Here is a 13,317-nt window from a genome sequence, read left to right on the forward strand (position 1 = left end):
TTGAAAATAGCCGATCTACAAGCTCACAATACATAGCGAAGCAACACATTGTGACCTTGTAGATCTGTTATTTTCAAAAAATGTGTGTACATTTGAAATCTTGTGAAATGGGACATTCTGCTTTCTACTTTTGGTAGCCTACTTTAAGTACATTTTGATACCAATACTGTTGCACTTTTACTCGAGTATTTTTTTTAAAAACAGAGTACTTCTACATTGCAGTATTGATACTTTTACTTAAGTAAAAATTGAATATGTGAGTACTTTTTCCACCACTGCGTGGGGGTGCGTTTCCTATGGGGACTCAGTGAGAGCAGAAACTCAGCCTACTGCTGAGAGGGCGCAGCATGCTGACGCGCCAAGGACCATTCGTGACTGAAACAGTCCCTTTTTTTTGTTACAACAACTTTAACTTCAAGCAGAGGTTTCCTTTGGGTCTGATGATCTCTCCCACAGATCTATATACCTCAATTCGCGTTTTATTTCAAATTCCGCAAGCGATCAAGGAATAATGTATGCGCAACTTGGCTTGTTCAGCAGTGTTTTCCCGTGCTCTCCAAGCAGCTCCAGAACGGTCTCCAAACAGAGACTGAGGCAGACCAGAAGTTTGGACCCGGCACTGATGCGACACTATGGCACCGAAGTCACCGAAGAGGTTTCGGATAATAAGGTCAGTGACCTGAGATTACAATTCGAAATCCACCTGGTGGTGATGTTGTCATCAATCAGTGGTGGAGAAAGTACTTAAATGTTTGACTTATTAGTAAAAGTATCATTACTGCAATGGTAGAAGTACTCTGTTACAAGTAAAAGTCCGGAATTAAAAATGTACTTTAAAAGAAAAAAAATATTGGTATCAAAATGTAGGCTACTTAAAGTACCAAAAGTAAAAAATACTAAAATGTTTGAAAACAGCCGATCTACAAGCTCATAGGGCTAAAGTGGTTAATGTATGTTTTTGTTTTATAATGTAATAATTTATATCTGCAAAGTTTCAAATACTCGTGGTGGAGTAAGAGTGCATATTTGCCTCTGAGATGTAGTGGAGTAGAAGTAAAAGTATTGAAAATTGGAATGACTCAAGTAAAGTGAAAGAAATCCTCAAAAGTGTACTTAAGTACAGTACTTGAGTAAATGAATGTACTTTGTTACTTTCAGTCAGTGACCTGAGATTACAATTTGAAATCCACCTGGTGGTGATGTTATCATCAATGATGACTCATCATGTCGAACTTTGTTTGCAAAGGCAAGTAACAAATGGATGCGCACCTAATGCAGTTGTATATAACAACGCAAGTTCAGGAGTGGAGACCTCCCTCTGCTTATCACAGCCACTCCCCGTCCTCCATCGCTTCCCTGTCTACCACACTACCTTCACTCACTAGCCACTCCCCTTTCATAATCACCCCTATCCACTACACCTGCCTCCACTCACCTCAGCCAATCCTCGTTGCAATCACCACAGTATAAATACAGCTGCGATCTCTCAACTCCTGTTTGTTCTGCTCCAAGCAACAGACCAAACATGGGTCGTGAGTACTGCGCTTGTAGATCGGCTCTTTCTGCCTTTCATCGCTTTCAAGTTCGTTGACTACATTATTCTTTCGATAAGAACTTCATTTAAAGTCCATTTATCAAGTACCAGTAATCCGTCGAGCGAGCTTCTTCTGTAGATCGGCTACTTCCGCTATTGTCTACCGAACGCCCCAGACGACAAGCTCCTCCGAACAACACCTCCAGCCATCATCACCATACAGGAGAGTGAACTTTATTTGTTATTTCAATACTTTGCTACTGTTTCAGTCCTTAAGCATCACATTCTCGCATTGATTCGTTCTATGCCTTAACATCCTAGTTCACTTCGAGGAGTCTCCTCCTCCTTGCTGGTCGATGTCCCAGAGTCAAGCCACTCAACGGAGGTCAAGCAGACCTGTTCGCCGTCTACACAGTGCACCTGCACGCCTCAGGACACTCCCGTCCCCCCTCATCGGCAGGTTTGTATAGATGCTTGGGCCGCTTCCCTCCCTCTCCCTCCCTGCCCCCCCCCCATTCGACGGGCACCGCCCGCCCTCCACATTCGACCGGCGCCGAGCGCCCCCACTCGGATCGGCACAGCGTGCCGATTCTTTCCAAGGACGGGCGCAGCGCGCCCTCCCCCCCCCTCAGCGGGTACTGCGTGTCCCCCCCCAGGCGACGGGCACCGCCCGCCCTCCACATTCGACGGGCGCCGAGCGCCCCCCGCGGATCGGCACAGCATGCCGATTCTTTCCAAGGACGGGCGCAGCGCGCTCTCCTCCCCCCTCAACGGGCACCGCATGCCCCCCCCTATTCGACGGGCACCGCCCGCCCCCCACATTCGACCGGCGCCGAGCGCCATCTTCCCCCCTCCCTCGGGACTGCGCAGCATGCATCCTCCGTTCCCGGACCGGCGCCGTGCGCCTCCCTCCCTTCCCCCTTTCCTCCCACCCCCCCCCAACCCCCACCGGCAGGCTCGCCCCGCCTCGCCTCCCTCCAACGTCCACCCCCCCCTCTCTTCTCTCCCTTCTACCTCTCAAGCACGGCGGGTGCCTAGTGCCCCGCAACCTCTATTCCCCCCCGCCTTCCCACCCTCTTTGCACGGCGGGTGCCTAGTGCCCCGTAACCTCTATTCCCCCCCGCCTTCCCACCCTCTTTGCACGGCGGGTGCCTAGTGCCCCGTAACCTCTATTCCCCCCCGCCTTCCCACCCTCTTTGCACGGCGGGTGCCTAGTGCCCCGTAACCTCTATTCCCCCCCGCCTTCCCACCCTCTTTGCACGGCGGGTGCCTATTGCCCCACAACCTCTATTCCCCCCCCCCCGCCTTCCCACCCTCTTTGCACGACGGGTGCCCAGCGCCCCGCAACCTCTATTCCCCCCCCCGCCTTCCCACCCTCTTTGCACGACGGGTGCCTAGTGCCCCGCAACCTCTATTCCCCCCCCCGCCTTCCCACCCTCCTTGCACGGCGGGTGCCCAGTGCCCCGCAACCTCTACTCTCCCCCCCCCCCCGCTCTCCCCTCCCGGCAGGCCCGCCCCACCTTGCCTCCCTCAAACGTCTTCCCTCCCTCCCCCCCCCGGCAGGCTCACCCCGCCTCGCCTCCCTCCAACGTCCACGTCCGTCCCTTCTACCTCTCAAGCTCGGCGGGTGCCCAGCGCCCCGCAACCTCTGTCCCCCCTCCCCCCGCCTCCCCCCCCGGCAGGCTTCCCCCGCCTCGCCTCCCTCCAATGTCTACGTCCCCCCCCTCTGCCTTCCCCCCTCCCTCTCAAGCACGGCGGGTGCCTAGTGCCCCGCACCTCTACTCCCCCCCCCCCCGCTCTCCCTCCAAAAACGTCTCCCCCCCTCCTCCCCCCCGCCTCGCCTCCCTCCAACGTCTACGTCCCCCTCCTCCCTTCTCTCCCTTCTACCTCTCAAGCTCGGCGGGTGCCTAGTGCCCCACCCACTCTATTCTCCCCCCCCTCCCCCCGCACGTCAGACGCCTCACCCCCACCCGGACCCATCACCTCCGGGATTCTTCCAAGCATCTGACGCCACACATCCACGCCCATCCGGACCCGCCACCTCCAGGCCATCCTCCAAGCAGCCTACGATGCTCGCCCGCCTGGACTCACCACCTTAAAGTTCCCCTCAAGTAACTCACGCCCACCTGGACCCGTCACCTCCAGGTTTCCCCTAAGCAACCCACGCCCACCCGGACCCGCCACCTCCAGGCCATCCTCCAAGCAGCCTACGATGCTCGCCCGCCTGGACTCACCACCTTCAAGTTCCCCTCAAGTAACTCACGCCCACCTGGACCCGTCACCTCCAGGCTTCCCCTAAGCAACTCACGCCCACCTGGACCCGTCACCTCCAGGTTTCCCTAAGCAACCCACGCCCACCCGGACCCGCCACCTCCAGGCCATCCTCCAAGCAGCCTACGATGCTCGCCTGCCTGGACTCACCGCCTTCAAGTTCCCCTCAAGTAACCCACGCCCACCTGGACCCGTCACCTCCAGGCTTCCCCTAAGCAACCCACGCCCACCTGGACCCGCCACCTCAAGGCCATCCTCCAAGCAGCCTACACCGTTTCCTCAAGCAACGTTCGTCCCACGACCACCCGCACCCCACCATCGGGTTCCCCCAAGCAGTCCACGTCTCACGCTGCACGCTCACCCGAACCCGTCACCTCCAGTCATCCTTCGAGCGTTCACGTTCCACAGCAAACTGGGCCCGTCACCCCCAGGTCATGCTGCAAGCAGCAAACACACTACCCCACGAGCACGCAGGCAGGTGCCCACCACACCTCGCCACTTCCACCCCCCTCCCTCGGATCAGCGCCGTGCGCCTTCTCCTCCCTCGGATCAGCGCCGTGCGCCGACTCCTCCCCCGGACCGGCACAGCACGCCTCCTCCCGACGCCTTGCGTCTCCCCCGGACCGGCACAGCACGCCTCCTCCCAACGCCATGCGTCTCCCTCACCTCATCCCTCGGATCGGCGCCGTGCGCCTCCTCCTCCCTCCACGGGCTCCGTGCGCCTCCTCCCGCCTCGGACCAGCGCCCCCTCCCTCGGATCGGCGCCAGATGCCTCCTCCTCCTTTGGATTGGCGCTGCGCGCCGCCTCCTCCCCCAGACCAGCTCAGCACGCCTCCCCCCGCCGCCTCGCGTCCCCCTCGGACTGGCAAAGCACACCCTCCTCCCGACGCCATGCGTCTCCCTCGGACCGGCATCGCACGCCCTCCTCCCCCTGATCGGCGCCGTGCGCCTCCTCCTCCCTTGGATCAGCGCCGCACACCAACTCCTCTCTCGGATCGGCGCAGCACGCCCGACAGCACGTGTCTCCCTCCCCTCCGCCCTCGGATCAGCGGCATGCGCCTCCTCCTCCCCTGGACCGGCACAGCCTCCTCCCGACGCTTGCGTCTCCCTCTGACCCTGCTCTCTCGACCGGCGCCGTGCGCCTCCTCCTCCCTCGACCGGCTCCATGCGCCTCGACCGGCGCCGTGCGCCTCCTCCTCCCCCACACCGGCTCAGCACGCCTCCTCCGGCCGCCTTGCGTCTCCCTCGGACCGGCATAGCACGCCCTCCTCCCTCGGACCGGCGCCTTGCGCATCCTCCTCCCTCGACCGGCTCCGCACGCCTCGACCGGCGCCGTGCGCCCCCTCCTCCCTCTGACCAGCGCCTCCTCCCTCGGATCGGCGCCAGATGCCTCCTCCTCCCTCGGATTGGCACAGCACGCCGTCCTCCCTACGCTACGCGTCTCTCTCCGCTCCTTCCTTGGATCGGCGCCGCGTGCCTCCCCCTCCCTCGGACCGGCGCCGCGCGCCTCCCCCTCCCTCGGACCGGCGCCGTACACCTCCTCATCCCTCGGACCGGCGCCGTGCGCCTCCTCATCCCTCGGACCGGCGCCGTGCGCCTCCTCATCCCTCGGACCGGCGCCGTGCGCCTCCTCCTCCTCCCTCGGATCGCCGCAGCACGCAGTCCTCTCGACGCCATGCGTCTCTATCCGCTCCTTCCTCGGATTGGCGCTGCGCGCCTCCTCCTCCTTCGGATCGGCCACGAGCGCCTCCATCGGCGCCGTGCGCTCCCCTTCCTCCCGACACCGTACCTTTCCCTTCCCTCCTCCCTCGGACCGGCACAGCACGCCCTCCTGCCGCTCCTCCCTCGGACCGGCCACGAGCGCCTCCATCGGCGCCGTGTGCCTCCTCCTCCCTCGGATCGGCGCAGCACGCAGTTCCCTCGACGCCTGCGTCTCTATCCGCTCCTTCCTCGGATTGGCGCTGCGCGCCTCCTCCTCCCTCGGACCGGCGACGTGCGCCTCCTCTCGCTCGCCCCTCGGACCGGCTCCACGTGCCTCCCTTCCTCCCCCCCGCCCACGCCCCCCCCCTCTCAGCCCATTGCATCCCGGCGCTGAGCGCTCCCTCCTCCCTCAGGGCGACCGGTTCGCCTCCACCTGGTCCCCGAGTTCAACACCTTCATCCACTCCGCCCATCAACCGCAGTCCGCGATTTACCCAATAGCCTTCGCAGTGCCTTTTTGGGCCCACGAATGGTCGCAAAGAAGCATCCTAATCTCCTAGGCCAACACAGCCACAATCGACCCTATCAATAAAGGTCGTTCAAACTCCCCCGATATCACATCATACCTCCATCGTCCCGTTCGGGCCTCCGTCACCCCCCGGTCAAAACTCCGAACAGCCTGCACGGAACGCCCCCAAGCAATTTCACACCAACACAGGCTTCACCTTCCACTGATGGCATTCTCACGTACCTCATTCTCAGCTGATCAACGGATCATCCCTCAGCCCCATCTCTCACCCCAGCCTGTCCGACACGTTCCACGAATCCCTCACCTTCACCCTCAAGCGTATCAATCCGATCAACAGGTGCATTCAACCACCACGCATCACGTTCAGATCGACTCGCCCCCGTCCATTCCAAACGCATCCTCCGCCGTACCCCTTGATACATTCCTCAATGCCGCACCTCAAGACCAGAGACGATCTCTGCCGAATCGTCAAAGAGACTGCCTCCGCCAAATCTTAACCCCCTTGCATTCAACCTCGCCCCTACTCCTGCCACTCCTCCTGCCTGGCGTTCCCCCACCACGTCCTACAAGTCCCGCAGTTCGCGTAGTTTTGCATCCCCGGTCGATGGTCCTCCCGAGCCTACCACATTTACGACAGAACCAAATTCCACGACATCCGTAACGCCCATCTCTACCCAGGACGACCGTAACGTGTTGCATAATCTCCAGCCTGTCCGCCCCGGAAGGGGGTCCCCTCTCTCGTGATCCTTCCCGAGGTTTCTTCCTCTTTCCTCCACCCAGCCTAGCGGGAGTTTTCCTCGCCCGATTGAGGGTCCAAGGACAGGGGGGATCATGCGACACGAAGCCCGAGCTAAAGACATTCGGTCTCCACCTCCTGGCCATCCACGTCTTCGAACTAGCTCTTTTGGGGACAGTGACGGAGCCTAGACGACCGACCGCTCCCCGAGTAGAGCAACGATGGCCGTCAGCTCCCGAGACACTCCCCAACTTGCACTCTGCGTCACCCCACCATGGGTTCCTCATCCAGTCCCACGTCCATCTCATTTTGTTTCAATAAATCGTTAAACTTAAGCAGAGGTGTGGTCTCTTACTAGTGAAATGCAGTTGTATATAACAACGCAAGTTCAGGAGTGGAGACCTCCCTCTGCTTATCACAGCCACTCCCCGTCCTCCATCGCTTCCCTGTCTACCACACTACCTTCACTCACTAGCCACTCCCCTTTCATAATCACCCCTATCCACTACACCTGCCTCCACTCACCTCAGCCAATCCTCGTTGCAATCACCACAGTATAAATACAGCTGCGATCTCTCAACTCCTGTTTGTTCTGCTCCAAGCAACAGACCAAACATGGGTCGTGAGTACTGCGCTTGTAGATCGGCTCTTTCTGCCTTTCATCGCTTTCAAGTTCGTCCCCCTCCACCCCAACCTCCTCCTTCCCCCTCGATTCTCGCTCTTCTCCCTTCTGTCTCTACTTCTCCAGGAATCCAGGGGGGGACAGTGACGGAGCCTAGACGACCGACCGCTCCCCGAGTAGAGCAACGATGGCCGTCAGCTCCCGAGACACTCCCCAACTTGCACTCTGCGTCACCCCACCATGGGTTCCTCATCCAGTCCCACGTCCATCTCATTTTGTTTCAATAAATCGTTAAACTTAAGCAGAGGTGTGGTCTCTTACTAGTGAAACAACCATTAAGAGGAGTCGCTCACCACCAGTGGTGATATTCTGAGGACACCGTCCCTGACTCTTATTTATAGATAGCCTAGTCCAGTGCAGTGGTTCTCAAACTTTTTCATGTCAAGGACCCCCAAATGGACATTTATTAGCCTGCGGACCCCCATTTGAAAAAGATATGCCAGGGACCCCCATAAGAGAAGATTTTTACGGCTCTAGCAGTGATTCTCAACCATTTTAATCTCAAGGACCCCGCAGTTTAACATGCATTATTAGGCAACGGACCCCATTTAATGGCATCTCTATCTCTGGGACCCCAATTCATATTGTAAAATCAATGTTAAAGTAACTCTGAGAGTTACAGACCCATAAGGGTCCATTTGGTTCCTATCCATCATTTAGCTGGGGACCCGGAACCCCCTCAAGTACCCCTGGGGGTCCCCGGACCCCACTTTGAGAACCAATGGCCTAGTCATTGTTCATCTTGCCAGTGGAATACCGGTTATGAAACGTCACGTAACCAATCATAGGTAACCCGAAGGTAACAGGATAGGTGGGCACTATAGGGACATCTCGTCACCTCGATGTAAAATTGGCTATTTTATCCAAAATGTTAAAAGAAATTAATATTCGAAAAATTGTCTTAAGGAAAGTAAAGTATACATTATTAGAACATTCTTAAACATTCGACAATTAAGCCTTAATTGTCGAATGTTTAAGAATGTTCAATTTGCTTTTAATGTAGGCCAACAGTGACATTTCAAACTATCTCATCATTCAACTTCTTGTTTATATGCCCCAACATGACTGGATATACAGGTTTTGTAGCAATTTGTAGCGATTGTAGAAATATTAGACCTTCATTATTAAGGTCCTCCCTCATGATAGACCTTAATTATTAAGGTCTAATATTTCTACAATCGCTACAAATTGCTACAAAACCTGTATATCCAGTCATGTTGGGGCATATAAACAAGAAGTTGAAGGATAACATTAAGTCTGATAATGATGTGCTGGTACCGTGCATGTTCACTTTACATTAGGCTACTTAAGACCATTTTTCAATTATTGTTATTTTTTAACATTTTGGACAAAATAGCCAATTTTACATCGAGGTGCCCAGATGTCCCACCTATCCTGTATCCATGACATCTCTGGCTCACCTGAAGCAGGAGCAGATGATGACGATGATGATGATGATGATGATGATGATGATGATATAAGCTGCTACAAGTGGAGGGAAAAGTGACATAGCCTTATGTGGTAGTGGGGGGATGCAGAATTGGCCTACTTCAATTATTTAGGATTTGTATATTTTTTTTACTTTTGGTATTATGCAACCATGAAGTATCCTGTCAGTAACAAATAATGTGTAGTACAGTACCAGAATAGTTTTAGAACAGCCAGCAGCCAGAAATCACTACTGCACTAAGTATTTTGGTGGGAATGCAGTGCTGTAGAGGCATCAATGAGTTGAAACATTTACTGTAATCTTTCAAAGACATAATGTGTGTGTGTGTGTGTGTGTGTGTGTGTGTGTGTGTGTGTGTCCGTGCATGCCTGCGAATATGAGTGAGTGAGAGAAAGAGAGAGAGGATGTGTGTTTGTAAGCAATTGTTTTTGATCACAAACAAGATTGTATTTCATTTGGACTTGGACCAGATATCACTGATTGCTGTGCTGTGGTGATGTTAAAATGAGAACATCCTGTGCTTGTGTACAATATATTGTACTATTTGATAAACAGAGTAGAAAACAATTTGCTTTTAATGTAGGCCAACAGTGACATTTGAATCTATCACATCATACATAACCAAACGCAAAAAGATGGATTACGTGAGACTATCGCACTGCACTGCATAACACCACTGTCTGGCGCAAACCTTGTACTGTATGTCCAAAACCGTTACTTTTCAGGGGAAAAACATTACCTGTGTTCCAATGGATGTAGTTATTATTTAGTCACAAGCTCTTGTTAATACAGTAATTTTAATTGGTATGATGTATAAATATTTATAAAACCCACAGACAGAAACAGACCACTTTAAACCTGCCATCCCTATTTTGAGCATGTCATCATAGGCTTAACTTATATTATTTTATTATTATGTAATCTTTCAAAAATAGCAAAAATAACAGATCTACAAGCTCACAACGTGTCGCATCGCAACATGTTGTGAGCTTGAAGATCCTCTGTGTTCCCTACTTTTGGTGCGATGCTGTCATACTGTACAACAAAATATATAATGGGTCATTTATTTATGAAGAATCATTAAGAGATCAAATATGGAGATACACGGTTTCTGCCCGACAGTGACAATAGTATCTCACTGAAGGGATCAACTGTATGTTATTTTTTATTGTGATGCATGTTGTAAAATGGTTGTTTTCATTTACGCACAAGCAATTATCATGGGAAGAGAACTTTCTCGGCAGTCTCTTTGCTCAATAACTCCATAGCTCCCTGAAAGCTCTAAATTCAGGAAATGTTTGGAATTCCCTCAAGCATGATGTAACGCTGGGTTGCTATACAGGGGTCTTTATGTTTTTTTCATAGCCTCTTTAAAAAATATTACAAGTTGAAACTAGCTCACTGTGTAGCTGTTCTTGAAAATGTTGAGCTCAACTCAAATGCACAGTGAACTAATGTACACGTGTTTGTATTCATTGTGCCTATTTCAAATAAGCCAGGTGTTTACAACAAGATTTACCATTTGTGTTATGGGATCATTTAGGAAACAGTCTAACTTTGAGTTAGAGATGGGTATCATAATAATGATGCTGTACCAGGCTTCAAATGTGCTATTCTGGACATCAGCACAACAGTCATGGCAAGATACAAAACAGTGACATCAGTGACTTCAACACAATATGTTGCACATTTGTTCCTGTACAGTTTAAATTCCTTATGTGCAAATATATACTTGGCCAAATAAAATGATTCTGATAATTGTGATTATGTGGATTTGATTACATTATTCATATTCTCTTAGCACTAAATGGAGTATGAATTTGCACATATATAGTCTTCTAAAACTGGCAGATTCTGAGCACATAAAAGGTTAAAATAACTTCTTGCTGATGAGCCAGAAAAGCCAAGTCCTCGTGAAACATTATGCCTCAGCAGCAAAGCATTGTTTCCTTCAGACAGAGATTCCACTTCAGGTCAGGCTTTTAATTGCCTTCTTTTTAAACAAGATGTAAAGACACTCTTCACTTTAACTGAGTGAGACAGCCAAATTTTGAAGTTTTCTTTCTCCAGAAAATGTCAGGGGGTCTACTCTACTGTAGGTCTTGAACCTGCTTTCACTGTAAGTTGTAGAGATCCTATAACCAAGACCAGACCATGTAGGGGAGCTGTAACCATACTGTACACGTTAAACACAGAATCATAAACAGAGAGAGTACGAGTATACATCGCATAAGTAGCATTATATGCTGACATTATATTATTATATTATATTCTCTAGCATTTGTTTGCGGTGGATTTTAAGGAACTTTTAGGAAAGATTCATTCATAAATAAATAAATAAATAACAACAACATCATAATAATAATAATGGAGGTGTCAGTCCATGAAAGTACTGTACCAACGATGTTCATGTGAGCTAGGGAATAAAGTACAAATCCATGACTTAATTCAAAATCCATTACAATAAAATGGCATTTCGTCCTGTTTATTGTTCACAAAAATAAATAGATACATTTATGGACAGTAGCAGTTTTGTATGTGCATACATGTTGGCACAGTCCCTAGTATCTACTCTTGTGTCCAAGATGGTCTTCATGGTTACAGTATTTGTTTAGTGTAATGGAGACGTATTATGGAAGTGACATTATAATAGGCTTGTAATGAATGCCAGGTATCTGGTCTCTCCTACAGTTGTCTACAAGAACCCAGATCTTTCTGCCAGAACCCTTAGAAATGTAATCACTATAAATCTGATTGAAGCTGATGAATAGCGGAGAGAGCAGTCTGACGGCAATGATATTTAATATGACTTATGCATGGGCAGCTTGGATGCTTCTTATGACGCTAAGAGAAGCAACCGCCTTAGCTCGATGTCCACATTCTTGTGCATTGCTACATAATACACATCCCATTGCACAGGTGCTAATCAATTCTAGTTTAATTCCATCCACCATATTCACAAAGCGGCCATTGCTCTTACATCATGAAGGCCATCCCCTCAGCGGACAGTTGAGGGCGAAGGGTGTGAGCTTCTAACCTCCCACTACTCACATGACCACGATGCCTACTTACACTGACAAGAGTGGCGAACCAGATGCACACCTTACTTCAGTTCAGTAATTAAAGTCACATGTGTTGGGTGTGTAAATATCCCAACCCAGTCATCTGGTCAGGGGCGACTGTATCTAAGAGACCGTTGCAATAACAATAGTGAAGTCAGGTTGACATTGTTTTGCCCTTTGCATGAAACACTGCAGCTCCACCCCCACTAAGAGCTCCAGCTCTCTCTAACTCTCCTTTTATGAGACGTCAGTATGTCCTGGGTCTCAGGCTGCCCAGCCAGGACTCATAAGAACAGAATCGTCTGTATGTATTGTTTATGGCATGGCAGGGACCACTTGGCATACCTGTGTTTTTTCACTCAATGGAAATGTAATTCCTCTGGCAACCGCAGGTTTTGTATAAAGAGTACTGGATGCCCCTTAAGCCAAGATTAGCTTACTGATGATTTCTCCATTACTAATTCAATCCAGCAGTAGTATGTATTGCCAGAGTCAATTTATCCTAATTAAGATATTTTACGTAATCGACTGTGTGTCTGTGTGTGTGTGTGTGTGTGTGTGTGTGTGTGTGTGTGTGTGTGTGTGTGTGTGTGTGTGTGTGTGTGTGTGTGTGTGTCAGCAAATTGTGACTTATGGCCGGAGGGGCTGGCCTAGAATAGTCAATGTCAATAACCACCTGACTGACTGGTTCCCCATGGTTGAAAGACACCTGCATGACAATCACTCGTGCAGAGAACAAACCTGGTGGAAACAGCCTGTGATGTGCAGGAGGTACACCCCATTTCCTCACTGTGATCAAGGCATATCTAGAAGTGTCAATGAAACCTGACCTGGGGTTCTGAAACATGGGCAACATACCTGGGGTGAAAACCCTGCCTACACCAGCATAGTATCTTGTTCTACATCTGTCCACTACTGAGATATGTATTTCTGTGATGATTTTCTTACCAAAAAGTAATCATCTCTTCGGGGCTGCCTACTGATCATTCCCGACAACTTTAATGAAATCAAATCCACCTAGTTATTTTGTTCATAGAAATAAATATAGAGGAGATTACAATACCGTGCTATGTATTGCTGCGGGTGGGTAATACAAAATTTTAACAAGAATGCATTCCAGTCATCTAGCTGAACGGTAGACCTCTCTCAGCTGCATATGTGTCAATATATGTGTAAGCCGTGACATATCTGCTTCTTTTTATCATCGGTTGCATGCATTTCCATTACACACGGTCAGCAATGTGCAAGCTTTTTATTTTTTAATGGGCAAGCTCTTTTCTATTCAAATGGCAAACTGGACAGGACGTAGCTACAGTAGCTTTTACTACAATCACAGATGTGGGGAGGTGTCTC

The 13,317-nt window shown here is 50.9% G+C and overlaps 1 protein-coding gene across 2 annotated transcripts in view; it reads left to right on the forward strand.

The window, feature by feature from the left end:
* Positions 1-410: 410 nt before the first annotated feature.
* Positions 411-13,317, forward strand: part of LOC311064831 (rho GTPase-activating protein 6) — a 41,195-nt gene continuing 28,288 nt past the window's right edge. For both annotated transcript variants that reach the window (XM_084084785.1, XM_084084786.1), the window contains exon 1: positions 411-670. In XM_084084785.1, coding sequence (XP_083940911.1) covers positions 512-670 — 159 coding nt within the window. In that variant the 5' untranslated portion in view covers positions 411-511. The remainder of the gene's footprint in view (positions 671-13,317) is intronic.

Source organism: Gymnoscopelus microlampas, assembly GCF_963454915.1.
Source record: "Gymnoscopelus microlampas genome assembly, chromosome: 17".
In the NCBI taxonomy this organism is placed as follows: domain Eukaryota; kingdom Metazoa; phylum Chordata; class Actinopteri; order Myctophiformes; family Myctophidae; genus Gymnoscopelus; species Gymnoscopelus microlampas.